This window comes from Ailuropoda melanoleuca, chromosome X (assembly GCF_002007445.2).
Source record: "Ailuropoda melanoleuca isolate Jingjing chromosome X, ASM200744v2, whole genome shotgun sequence".
Classification (NCBI taxonomy): domain Eukaryota; kingdom Metazoa; phylum Chordata; class Mammalia; order Carnivora; family Ursidae; genus Ailuropoda; species Ailuropoda melanoleuca.
Window position 1 is genome coordinate 1,651,204 of NC_048238.1, and position 13,640 is coordinate 1,664,843.

General features: G+C 53.5%; 1 protein-coding gene and 1 long non-coding RNA gene across 8 annotated transcripts in view; one reads left to right on the forward strand and one right to left on the reverse strand.

Moving 5' to 3' along the window:
* Positions 1–3,879, reverse strand: part of LOC117797423 — a 24,063-nt gene extending 20,184 nt beyond the window's left edge. The window contains exon 1 of the long non-coding RNA XR_004622377.1: positions 3,754–3,879. This is a non-coding gene — a long non-coding RNA (uncharacterized LOC117797423). The remainder of the gene's footprint in view (positions 1–3,753) is intronic.
* GYG2 (glycogenin 2) overlaps positions 3,693–13,640 on the forward strand; it is a 39,604-nt gene continuing 29,656 nt past the window's right edge. For 3 of the 7 annotated variants that reach the window (XM_034649291.1, XM_034649292.1, XM_034649297.1), the window contains exons 1-2: positions 5,709–5,885; positions 9,820–9,961. In XM_034649291.1, coding sequence (XP_034505182.1) covers positions 5,867–5,885; positions 9,820–9,961 — 161 coding nt within the window. In that variant the 5' untranslated portion in view covers positions 5,709–5,866. Of the gene's footprint in view, positions 3,853–4,084; positions 4,208–4,703; positions 4,841–5,708; positions 5,886–9,819; positions 9,962–13,640 lie in introns of those variants that run through there. The other 4 variants (XM_034649296.1, XM_034649293.1, XM_034649294.1 and 1 more) reach the window with 4 other exon arrangements.

Here is a 13,640-nt window from a genome sequence, read left to right on the forward strand (position 1 = left end):
CCATCCATCCATCCATCCATCCATCCATCTGCTCATCCATCCATCATATCTATCTATCTATCTATCTATCTATCTATCTACCCATCCATCCATTCTATCTATCTATATCTATCTATCTATCTATCTATCTATCTATCTATCTATCTATCTTGCATCATTCTATCCATCCATCCATCCATCCACCCATCCAAACATCCATCCATCCAACCACCAGCCATCCATCTGCTCATCCATCTATCCTTCCATCCATCCAACCATCATCCAAACATCCATCCATCCATCCACCATCCATCCATCCATTCATCACAATGGTTAGCACCCTAGGGGTGATTCTGCCCCTCAAGGGACCATTGGCAATGTCTGGAGTTGTTTCTGGTTGTTACAATGGAGGGAGGGAACAGCATGTTCCTGGCACCTGGTGGGTGCAGACCAGGGGCCGTGCTCCACACCCTACGGTGCCCAGGATGCCCCACCTCAGAGAGTGACCCACCCCACATTCACTAGTGCCAGGTGGAAATCCTGCTAGTGGGTAACTTCTAACCCATGGAAAGGGGACAATTTGGGAACCTCAATGCCCTATGTGGTAAAGGAGGCAGGAGCTGTCTGGGACATTTGGAAATAGATCTCTTATTGTTGGAGGTCTGTCCCAGGATCCATTCCTCAGAGGAGGGCCCCTGCACACAGCACTCCACAGTTTGCTCACTTGAGGCCAGAATGAGGCCAAACAGAACGAGCCATGGCACGGATGTGTGGGGACACTTGGCAAATATTGGAGCCAACAGGAAGACCAGCACAGAGGACAGGGAACATGTGCCTTCTCCTGGAAGCGAGTGGGCTGTCGGGGCCTGAGCAGGACTCACGTGGGACCTGACCCTTCCCCCACGTGTCCAGTTTCAAGAGAACGTTTCTCCTCTTCCAGGCTGGCAAGCTGGGGATAGAAAACAGGGTACTGACACCAGAGGGGGCTCGCCCCAGATACTTCTCAGATCCTGATGCTCCCACTGCCAGATCAGAGGCTGCAGGGATTTTGAGGAACCTTCTAGAGCCTCCGTAAGCCCTGCAGATACTTGTCCAGACTCCAAAAGGAGTCAAGCATGTGCACACAGCCCATGGTGGAGGCTGAGATCTCTGTGCACCTTCCTGTTGGGACAGACCAGTGCATTCCAGGTGTGCATTCTGGAGACGGTGAGTGTGAAAATGGTCAGTGTGGTGAGGCGGGCGCTACACTCATGGTTTCCAGATAGCACTGCCCAGTGCCTGAACCTGCCAGCGCCTGCACCTGCCAGCAATTCCTTAACAGCTCTGGGCCTGTCTGTGATGTGGGGTGAAAATCCCCACCAATATCTATCCCCCAAGGCTGATGGTCATTGTTCGAGGTGCTATCTCTATGGACAGGTGCTTATGGAACTTGGAGCCCTTCCCTTCTCTGTCTCTGTCCCTTCTTTTCTGAGGCCAGTGAGCCCCAATGGCTTTGGAGCATGCCAAGCCCCCGTTCCCCACGAGGTCACGAGTGGGTGACTTGTCACAATGGGAACCAGATAAAATCCAGCAAAGCCTTGCTCTAGGAAAGCTGAGATGCTGGGATTATAGTAATAATAATANTGAGGTCACGAGTGGGTGACTTGTCACAATGGGGAACCAGATAAAATCCAGCAAAGCCTTGCTCTAGGAAAGCTGAGATGCTGGGATTATAGTAATAATAATATCGGGCTAAGAATAACATTGCTTGGCAATATCCCAGTCTGATGGGCGACAGATGACATCCCCACCTGACGGTCACGATCGTTAACGAGGGTTAGCATCTGGGATGTCCTCTTGGACCTTTTCCTTTCACTTCTGGAGGCTCCATTGTGCCGGTTCCCAAGTGTGGGATGTGGAACCCTAAGTGGGGGTTCCCTGACACCCCTGACGTCTGTGGGGGGTTGAGAGAAGCCGTTTTCGTAATAATACGAAGACCTTGTTTGTTGGTATGTAGGCTAATGGTGTAGACATGATGCAGGGTGAACCTGCTGGGCAGGGGGCTGGTGAGAGGGGAGGTGGCTCCCCGCCAGGACTCCTCTCTCCTCCTCCCCCAGCCCAGCAGGAAGCCCCAGCTGTTTTGTTCCTGAGCAATAGCATGTCAACTCCCCCTGCAGATATATGTCCCCTGGACACCTCAGCCAGTGGACAATGACAACGTGCTGGATTAAGGAGGACCACAGAGAATGGAGAGTTCCGGAAGTAGTTGCCTGGTGTTTCTGAGCACTGGTCCCTATGCTCTCCCATGGCCCAGCCAAGAGTTGTCTCCTCCCCCAGGAGCTCCTGGCCCATCTGGCAGACGCGTCTCTCCCTTTATGAGTCTCCATGGCTCACATGTCTCCTGTCCTGACACCAACTCCTACCCCACATTCTTCTGACCCTTCAAGGTGTGTGTCCAACGTGTTCAGCTCTCCAGGGTAGCATCCCTGGGTACCCACTCCCCCCGTGCTCCCCTTTCTCTGTACATTCAACTATATTGGAGGAAGAGCGGGAGGGTTCAAAATGGCGGCTCCTGGATCCACACCCAAGCTACCTGCCTCCCTGTCCTGCCCAGTTCTGGACGGTTGACTTGAACGACTCCCTCAATTTCACTCATCATACTGACCGCTTCCACACTGGCGGTCTCCAGAATGAACACCTGCTATGCACACCTCCATTCGTTCATGAATACACGCATTTGCTCATTCCCTTGTTCATGCATTTGAGTCATTCATTCACTCCTGCACACATTCATTCATTCATGAATATTTACACTCACTCATTCGCTTGTTCATACGTTTGATTAATTCGTGCACTCCTGCACGCATTCATTCATTCATGAATACACGCATTCACTCATTCCCGTGTTCATGCATTTGAGTCATTCATTCACTCCTGCACACATTCATTCATTCATGAATATTTACACTCACTCATTCGCTTGTTCATACATTTGATTAATTCGTGCACTCCTGCACGCATTCATTCATTCATGAATACGCATTCACTCATTCCCGTGTTCACGCATTTGATTCATTCATTCACTCCTGCACACATTCATTCATGAATATTTGCACTCATTCGCTTGTTCATACGTTTGATAATTCGTGCACTCCTGCACACATTCATTCATTCATGAATACACGCATTCACTCATTCCCGTGTTCATGCATTTGATTCATTCATTCACTCCTGCACACATTCATTCATGAATATTTGCACTCACTCATTCGCTTGTTCATACGTTTGATAATTCGTGCACTCCTGCACACATTCATTCATTCATGAATACACGCATTCACTCATTCCCGTGTTCATGCATTTGATTTATTCATTCACTCTTTCGCACACTCACTCATTCATGGATCTGGACCTTCACACACTCATCCAATTATGCATACATGAACTCACTCATGCACGCATTGAGCCCACGCATTCCGCATTCCTGCATTCCCTCCTTCATTCACGCACGCACGCATTCGGTTATCCCTGTCCGTACTCACTCACGCACTCGTGTGCGCACATCCTCCCTCCTCCTTCATGCGTGGATATGCTCCTGCGTTCACGCATGCGGCCGGCCACTCACACATCCAAGTCAGGAGCGCACGGCCCGCTCCCCTGGCTTCCCGCTCCACGCCGGCCCACACAGCCGCACTCCCGCCTGCGCACGCGCGCCCTCACCCACGCACGCACTCCCCGGGGCATCCGCCCATGCGCGCCTGGATTCAAGCGCTGAGGCGCCAAGTCTTCGTTTACCTTGTGATCCTCTCACGCGTCCTTGCGTGCGCCCGTGCTCGACTCTTTCCTTCGCCACCCCCGAATTCAGTAAGCTCGAGCGTGCCGCTGTCCCCGCGGGTAGGTTTCCAAGCGTGGCCTCTCCTGCGCAGCCGGCTGGCCTTGGGCCCAGGCCTCCGGGCCACTGCAAACATTGACTCTGGAGCGGGCTGGGTAAAGGTTAAACGTCCAACCTAGAAACCACGGGCTCGCGGACTCCGCGGGGAGGGGGCCGCGGGGGGCAGGGGCGGGGCGCAGGAACGGAAGGCGGCCGAGGCCCCTCCGCGGCTTTCTGAGGGCGCGAGGGAGGCGCGGGGCGGCGGGCGCGGGGAGGGCTGGGGCGGCGGGAGCGCGCAGGAGGTGTGGGGGCGTGGAGGCCGCTTGGGCGTGCCGGGGACTCCGGGGGCGTCGGGCTGCCAGAGAGTCGAGGGACGAGGTATGCAGGGTGGGGCGCGCAGTGGGGTCCTCGCGAGAAAGGGGGTGACGGGGTCGCGAGCCCCGCGTGGGGCCGGGGCCTCCGGGAGCGCGGAGGAGGGGCGGGGCGCAGCCGGGCCGCAGGTAACTGGGGAGCGGCGGGACGAGTCGAGGGGCGCCGGGAGGGAGCACAGTACCCACGGGAACCCGGAGGAAGTGCGGGGAGCGGCGGGGGCGCTTCTGACACCCGGGCGGGCAAGGGCCTGAGAGTGTCCCAGAAGGGGAGTATAGGCAGGGCGCAGAGGGGTCGCAGGTGACTCCGGGGCAAGGACGGGGGGTCGAGGGGAGCCTGGCTGTAGGACAGAGGCTGCCCAGGAGCACGGAGGGTGAGCTGCAGGGCAAGGGAGTCCTGGAGGTCCCTTAGGTTTAGCGGGGCCCAGGTGACTCGGGAAGGGTAGGGGGACGTTGGGCTGGGGCTGCAGCTACGAGTGTCTGGAATGCCAAGCTGTCGCCTGCAGGCCCAGAGATCGGAGATCGGCGAGGGTTCTCTGGAGACCACGCCTCTGCTAGGCCCTGCTCCGGGCGCCGGAGTCCACCCACCACGCCCAAGAGAGCCCAGGCGCACGTCGGCCCCACTGCGCCCAAACCATGCCGGGTGAGTCTGCGAACGCTTTCCGTGTCCAGCGTCCCTGTTCCTTCTGGCACCTGTGAGATTGATCTACTCTGGGGAGAACCCCCACTTTGCCCGCACAATCACCCCAAGGGCCTCGCCTCCCCAATGCTTCCCCAGCGTGTCCCTGTGTTTGCAGAGACTGGTGCTGCCCAGTCAGATGGAGATGGGGTGAGCCTCACCCGCTGGGAAGGGTCCATTGATACCCTGGTCAGGGAGCCTTGAGATTCCTGAATTTCCCTTCTGTAAGAGGGCAGCCCTAGGAGTTTAGATGGGCTCCTTTCTTGGGCATAAAATTGCACTGAGTGCGTTTCTGACGGACTGGTAGGCAGATAGAAGTTCATGCCCCTAAAACTTTAGGAACACAATGCCTTTAGGGTTTCCCGAGTTCAGACCACAGGCATACTCTGTTATTCCAGTAAAGATTGGGGTAATCCCCCAGCAGGACAGCAGGCTTCGGATGGCCACATGGCTGGGGCTTAGGGCAAGGCCTGCCCCCTGCCCCCACGGAGGGTCAGATTCAGTCCTACACACCTGTCCTTTAGGGGGGGTTTGTGGACGTCAGATGTGGACGGTTCAGAGGGCTAGAAATTAGATAATGGGACTGTGGCCTTAACCCATACGAGAGATGCCTGTCCTATTTTTATCATGAAGACGCCCCATCTTGTACCAGAACAGACCCGATCATCCTTGAGCCCATTTTTTTTTTTTTAAGCAACAGGTAACTTTGTATTCAGAGGAACAATCTGGTAAAATCACGGGAGCAGCTCCCATGCTGTTTTCCTCTCGTCTGACATCAGAAAGGACGATGGTTGAGGCGGGGTCGAGGCATGGTTTCCTGTCGTTCCCCCTGTAGGACTCTGCTCCAAGGAGAGGCAGAACGGTTTCTCTGTTCCAGGGAACGGTTTACAGGTCTCCTGAGTGAAAACCACTTTCCCCCAAAGCCGCTAGGGCCCGAATAATGGCAGCATTCAAAGAGCAACCTTCGGAGGCATCTCCATCGGCCCTGGAATGTGCTCAAAGACCCGAAGTGGGTATTCGACATGTTTTCCATGTTTTCGGGGAACAAAAGCCACCTTTGAGTAAAAGGGGAGGGGAGGGGCCGAGGAGGAAGCTGGCCATGTTATTTCGGGGGAAGGGGGTGGATAGAAGATGGGTCGAGTGGAGGACACATAAGGATAAAAATGAACCTTTCTGCCAGATTCGTTATGAAACTCTCAGCCACCACGTTCTTCGGGCTGAACTTGATGTTGCGAGAATATCTGGGTTTTTTTTTTCCTTAAACCCGTGGTTGGAGTACAGCCACCCATGTTCTGTGCGTCTCCCCACTCTGTGGCAGTGCCCAGAGTCCCCACCCATGTTGGGTGGCAGGTGACTCTCATTACGGTGTCCTTGGACGGTCATGGACGTTCTTTGATGCCACAGCGAGACTCAGTCCTCAGTGCGTCACTTGGGGTCCCCAAAGCCCTCCCAGGGGATGTGCTCCCCTCCATGGACCATGGAGCAGCTCTGCTCCCGGGACCTCCTGGCCTCTCCCTGCTTCACACGTGACTGTTTCTCACGTGGAAACAGTTGATGTGTTCAGACAAAGTAGGTCTGAAACATGAGATGATTGGAAATCTAATTGTTCCGGTGTCTGCTTTGATAAGTCTCCGGGGAAGGAGGCCCATATTTATCAACCATGCTGAGTCAAAACAGACCCCGCCAATGGGATAACAGAGTCCTTAGCGATCGATGAGAGGATAAAGGAGTAGGAATAATCTAGTTGGATGTTTTTCATGTCTTTGTGTTACCTTCCGTTTAGAAAGAATTCAATGTTCTTTTTAGGACTATCCAACCAAGCTCTGCTGCAAATTTTCTTTTTCTTTGAGGAAGATCTAACTTAAATTGTTTACGTACAAAATATATAGCCAGTTACAACGATGGAAATGTAGATTCATAGAAAAAGAGTTTCTGAGCCTGAAAAGGGCAGTTGCATGTAAAATTAAACCTGAGTGTGTCACCAAGTGATTGCTGTGCTCCTTTTCCCCGGTGTGGGTGTGGCATGACTGGGTCTGCTTCCTGTGTTTAATGCCCTGATTTATTAGGGTGCTAGGGCTGCCATAACAAATCCCAAGGATGGGGTACTTTAAAGAACACACATTTATTCCTCCCAGTCCTGGAGGCTGGGAGTCTGAGATCCAGGCGGGGCCAAGGATGGTTCCTCTTGAGGCCTCTCTCCTTTGTATATAGACGCCATGTTCTCCTTGTGTCCTCATGTGGTCGTCCCTCTGTGCGTGTCGTGTCCTCATCCCCTCTTCCTGTAAGGACTCCAGTCTTACAGGATCAGGGCCCACCCCAATGACCTCGATTTTACCTGTATCCCCGCTTTCAACACCTCATCTCCAGATATATTCTCATTCCGAGGTCCTGGGAGTGAGGACTTCCTCTGAGTTTGGCCAAGGGATGGTGGTGGGGGGCATAGTTCAGCTCATAACACCGGCTGGTTATAGCAGTTACATTTACGTCCTTATAACAATGCAGTGTATGCGCTTACCAGTTTGGGTGACGTTGCTGTTTGTGTTATAGTCCGCCCCGTACCTTCCCTTGGGCCAATGCAGCTGCACCTTCCTCGTGTGTGCACAACCAGCCCGTCGCAGCGTGCTCTGTTCTGCACATGACACTCCCTGGTCACCCTTAGGTCTCTGGAGGACCCCCGTCTTTGTTCCCATGTCTCACACATGTCCACACGGGGTGTCTCCTGCCCCTCAAACACCTTGTAGATATAGGGTAGGTACATGATAGATATGATGGATGGGGGATAAAGAAATATGATGGGTGGATTTATGGATAGATAGATGATAGATAGATATGATGGATGGATAGATATGACAGATGGGTGGATGGATGGATGGATAGATAGATATGACAGATGGGTGGATGGATGGATGGATAGATATGACAGATGGGTGGATGGATGGATGGATGGTTGGATGGATGGATGGATGGATGGATAGATGGATAGATATGACAGATGGGTGGATGGATGGATGGTTGGATGGATGGATGGATGGATAGATGGATAGATATGACATGGGTAGATGGATAGATAGATAGATAGATATGACGGGTGGATGGATGGATGGATGGATGGATGGATAGGTAGGTTGATAGATAGATAGATAGATAGATAGATAGATAGATAGATATGACAGATGGATGGGTAGATGCATGGATGGATAGATAGATCAATACACAGATATAGGGATGGATGGATGGATGGGTAGATGGATGGTTAGGTAGGTTGATAGGTAGATAGATAGATTGACATAGTGATGGATGGATAGATCGACAGACAGACATAGGGATGGATGGACAGATGTATGGGTGCATGGACAGATGAATATGTGGATGGATAGATATGGATGGATGGATGGACAGACAGATAGATACATACTTTGGGGGGCTGCGAAGTTGACTTTGAAACTTCACTGAGTGTAACTCACAAGTCACAGGGAAGACGTCAGGAATTTGCACGCCCTTCTTAATTCGGGAAAGTAGCAGCAGCAGCAAGAACGTGCAGACAGGAGCCTGTTGTAACAGGTGCATTCTGGAATTCACCCCCATGGAATGTAAAAGGTCAAGGAGCCCCTGAGCCCCCGGGAACCGAGCCTCAGAAGCTTGCGTTTGTCGCATTATATTTATCGTGAATGTCAGTCCTTTGGGCCCTGCTTCGGGAACCGCTGGCCCCGGGGAGCAGAGGACGCTCTGCTCTTTGAGAAGCGAGGTCTGTGTGTTCTCGCCCCGTAGAGCGTGCTGCGAATTTTAATTTCTGCAGACAGCACGGGAGCCTGCACAGGATTTCTTTAAACTGTTGGCTCTCTCCTGGCAACACGTTCCTGGGGGAGCAGGAATTAAGTTGGTTGGAAGTCCCCATAAAAGCTACCACCACCACGAGGATGCACTTAGACTGGAAATTGCCATCAATTGGATCCCCCGTCAGCATCTCTTTCCCTCCTAGTGAGACACTGAAACTGGGCACAGTTTTGTTTTGTTGTCTTGTTTGTTTATTTCTTGTGAGTTGGGCAGGCATCTGCATCCTTGCTGAGATAACTAGGCAGTTGCTTACATGTTTTGTTTTGTTTGTGTCTCAGATTCAGGTATTTGGGATGAGTTTTTTAGACTTGAATGCAGAGCAAAATAAGGCATCACGTGCAGGCTCCTTACGCTCTTTATGTGTCTGCGTGTGTTGGTGTGTTTTCAAAGGAAAAGACGTAGGGGGTGCCCGGGTGGCTCAGCATGTGACTCTTGATCTTGGGACGGGAGTTTGAGCCCCACATTGGGCGGAGAGAGAGAGAGAGAGAGAGAGAGAGAGGTAGATAGATAGATAGATAGATAGATAGAAAGAAAGAGAGAAAGAAAGAGAAAGGAAAAGAAAGAGGGAAAGAGGGAGGGAAGGAGGGAGGGAGGGAAGGAAGGATGGAAAGAAAGAAAGAAAAAGAAAGAAAGAAAGAAAGGGAGAGAGAGAGAAAAAGGAAGGAAGGAAGGGAAGGGAAGGACAGGGGGAGGGAGGGGCAAGAAAGAATAGAAAAGAAAGGAAAAGAGATAAAAGAAAGAGAGGGAAGGGAAAGAAAGGAAAGAAGGAAGGAAAGAAAAAGGAAAAGAGAAAGAGAAAGAAAAGAAAGATAAAGAAAGGGGGCAGGGCAAGAAAAAATAGAAAAGAAAAGGAAAGAGATAGAAGAAAAGAGGGAAGGAAAGAAGGAAGGGAAGAAGAGAAAGAAAGACAAGGAAAGGCAAGGGAGGAAGGAAGGAAGGGAAGAAGGAAGGAAGGAAGGAAATGAAGTGTTCCTAGTGAACGTCTGTAATCTATCGAGCAGTTACTTGGTTCAGTGGGTGAAGCTTCAGAGAGAGGGGTGACGGCCAGCCCCGCCACCTCCTGAGATCCCCCAGGAACGTGACTCTGGTATCTCTGTCCACACCCGCAGTGTCTGACCAGGCGTTCGTGACGCTGGCCACCAACGACGTCTACTGTCAGGGCGCGCTGGTCCTGGGACAGTCACTGAGGAACCAGCGTGCGACCAGGAAGCTGGTGGTACTCATCACCCCTCAGGTGTCCAGTCTGCTCAGGTAAGTCAAGACGACCTTCCCGTGCCCGGCCGGTTCCTGCGGCTCTACGCCTTGCTCTCGGAGGACGGTCGGTGGGTCTGAGCTCCGGCCCACTCGGTGGGCGTCCGACGCTCGTACGCTCAATTCGTCATCTAAGGAGGCGAGCCTCGTAGAGGAAGTGAGAGATTTAAGGTTGGACGTCGTCGCAAGTCACATGTGGTTCTGCACAACCCTGCAACGTGCAGAATGGATTTCTGCGTCCTGGCGCGTCTCTGTCCCCGCGTAGGATGTTGCCCGGGAAGATGAGTCGTGGTACCTCCAGGGGGCCGTGCGGTGTGCATGGCTGTGTTATGTTGTGGTGCTGAGTACATGTCTAGGGGCGAAGGACAGCTCTGAGTTTCTCTATTGCTCTGGAAAACAAAGGCAGGACGCACGGTGTTCGGCCAGGCTTAGAGACGTAACAAGCAGGTGGGACGCGGAGGCCGGCCGAGCGTGGGATCCGTATAGATGAGCGGCAAAGAGCAGAGCCGTCGGGCCGAGCAGATGCGCGGCTCCTGAGAGCTGGAATGCTTGGGACCCCTGACAGCCACGGGAACGGTGCCCCGTGGCCGGCTCCTCCGTGAGCTTTGTACACAAGCTCACTCCTGTGAATCGCACGATTCCCCTTGGGTTGNGAACGGTGCCCCGTGGCCGGCTCCTCCGTGAGCTTTGTACACAAGCTCACTCCTGTGATTCGCACGATTCCCCTTGGGTTGGGTGCTGTTGGTGCCAGGCTTGCCCCCGTTTACCAAGAGTCCTCGGGCAGGCGTAGCAGAACAGGGATCCCAGCCTGTCCCCGCCTCGTCATGCTCCACTCCGCCGTCTACTCCCCATAACGAGACACTGTGCGCTGTCCGAAGGTCAGCGGTCAGCGAGGCTGGGCTTCAGGGCCTGAGGGAGAAGAGGGGAGACCGAGGGGTGGGGGCAGGGCAGGGCACACACCACCAGCCCAGGTTAAGCAAGACTCCCCCTTGGTAGCCAGTGAGGTCACACTCAGTGGACACGAGGTCTGTAGAGGGAAGCATGGGCGGCAGGGACAAGGAAGTGGGGCAAGTTCCTGCCGTGATGGGTCCATGACGTGTCTCCTGGAAATAGCCACGTGCCCATGCAGTGATGTGAATGCACGTGACTCCTACAGTCTGGGAACGGCGTGCTCTTGGCTTGAGAGTGCCCTGCCGGCCTTGAGATGGGAGGTCAAGGATGACTCCGTGCTTAGATTGATAAGGATGCCCGCAGGGCTACGACTGTGTGCTCACAAATGCAGACACCTGAGCCCGTTGGCGGCCCGTTTTGTAGAGCGGGTTGTGCTTTCCAGCCCGAGTGTGGGGACCTTTCCATCTGTAGACACACGCGGTGGTGTCCCCACAATGTCATGCATGGCGTGAGTTCCTTGGGAGACCATTTGTTCCTTCTGGATGCTCCCAGGTGATGGCTGTCAGCTCGGAGTAGCCATGTGCATGGAGACTTCTCTGGGCGGCTGCTGTGAGAACGGAGTTTCATGAATTTGGGGCTTCTGGAGGCAAGGTCGAGATGTCTGGAATTTGGAGGACCTTGCGGTTTGCCACGGGCAAATAAATGCAAGGAACGACTGAAGAGTTTTGTGATAGACACGTGGGCATGGGGTCTTCTAGCTTGCCCTTGGCTGTGGGCAGTGTGGACAGGGCTGTGGTGTTCATGTGTGGGGTGAGCCTGGAAGGGGACTGGGAGGTTAGAGGAGGCCTTCCTGGAGGCAGGGGTTGGCAGACAAGAGTCAGGCTGTGGGCGGGCAGCATTTGAGGACATGGGGAGGCCCAGAGTTTGCAGAAGCCTAGGAAAGTGTGCATGGGCTCATGTCTGGTACTCTGATGGCCACTCCAGTAAGGGGTTGTCCCAGCTAGCAATGGGGCACCGGGAAGGGAAGCTGGGGCAGGGCCACTGGAATTCAGCCCGGCTGTAGTAGGCACAGAGACTTCATTGCTCAGTGCAAGGACATGGCCCCCAGAGCGGTTTCCCGCTCTGTCCTTCGCTACTCATTAAATGAGCGACGTCAGGTTCGCTTGGCCAGCTCTCGGGGCTGAGATCTGAAAGGCCAGTTCGGATCCGGAGTAGGTAGTCTGAGGGAACAGGGAGAACCCACCCACCCCGTGAGGAGGCATCAAAGTGGGAAAGCCTACTTCTTGTGTCAAGGTGAAGACACAGAAGAATTTAAATCAGCGTGGAGCCTGCAAGACATTTCCCCAAGTGAAGGAGGGGCCATCATACTTAAGTTCAGGGGAGGGAAAGAGTTAGTGCAGGGAACGGAAGCACTTTGGAAAAATTCCGAGGTGTGCTTTCAGTAAAATTCGTGGAGTAGAGACTTGTCACAAACGGAGCTGCTAGGATGGACTGAGTTGAAAGGGGCCTGGTTGTGAGCTGAAGAAATGTTAGCAGCAAATAAAAATTACTAAACAAATTAAACTTTTTAGAGACCCCCCCCCCTTACGTGTAATCTGCCCAGCAGACTGTGAGAGTCATTGTTACGGAAAATGTCAGATGTTTCCCAGTATTCAAGCAGAACTTTACAGAGTAGGAAGCTTTAAAAGACAGGTGGGCCTGCTCCAAAGCTGAGAGCCAATGAAACCACCTTGGAAACAAGGATGTATATATGAAAAAGATTTCCTAAGGTGAAGAAACACCAGGAAACACGGGTACCACCAAGCGTGACAAAAGCAAATGAAGATCCCAAACGTAGATGTCCGTGTATAGACAACTTTTTAAAGTTGTGGTGATACGGATTTCTGGATACATCCAAGAAGCCATTCGGCCAAGTTTATTGGTCATTGGCAATGTGGTTGGAAGGGATTCTCAGGCACGCAAGTCCTTAGGGGCTTTGCTACTTAAAAGCTGAACGCTATATCAAAAAACAGAACTTGGGGCTCCTGGGTGGCTCAGTCGTTAAGCGTCTGCCTTCANTCACATGTGGTTCTGCACAACCCTGCAACGTGCAGAATGGATTTCTGCGTCCTGGCGCGTCTCTGTCCCCGCGTAGGATGTTGCCCGGGAAGATGAGTCGTGGTACCTCCAGGGGGCCGTGCGGTGTGCATGGCTGTGTTATGTTGTGGTGCTGAGTACATGTCTAGGGGCGAAGGACAGCTCTGAGTTTCTCTCGATTGCTCTGGAAAACAAAGGCAGGACGCACGGTGTTCGGCCAGGCTTAGAGACGTAACAAGCAGGTGGGACGCGGAGGCCGGCCGAGCGTGGGATCCGTATAGATGAGCGGCAAAGAGCAGAGCCGTCGGGCCGAGCAGATGCGCGGCTCCTGAGAGCTGGAATGCTTGGGACCCCTGACAGCCACGGGAACGGTGCCCCGTGGCCGGCTCCTCCGTGAGCTTTGTACACAAGCTCACTCCTGTGATTCGCACGATTCCCCTTGGGTTGGGTGCTGTTGGTGCCAGGCTTGCCCCCGTTTACCAAGAGTCCTCGGGCAGGCGTAGCAGAACAGGGATCCCAGCCTGTCCCCGCCTCGTCATGCTCCACTCCGCCGTCTACTCCCCATAACGAGACACTGTGCGCTGTCCGAAGGTCAGCGGTCAGCGAGGCTGGGCTTCAGGGCCTGAGGGAGAAGAGGGGAGACCGAGGGGTGGGGGCAGGGCAGGGCACACACCACCAGCCCAGGTTAAGCAAGACTCCCCCTTGGTAGCCA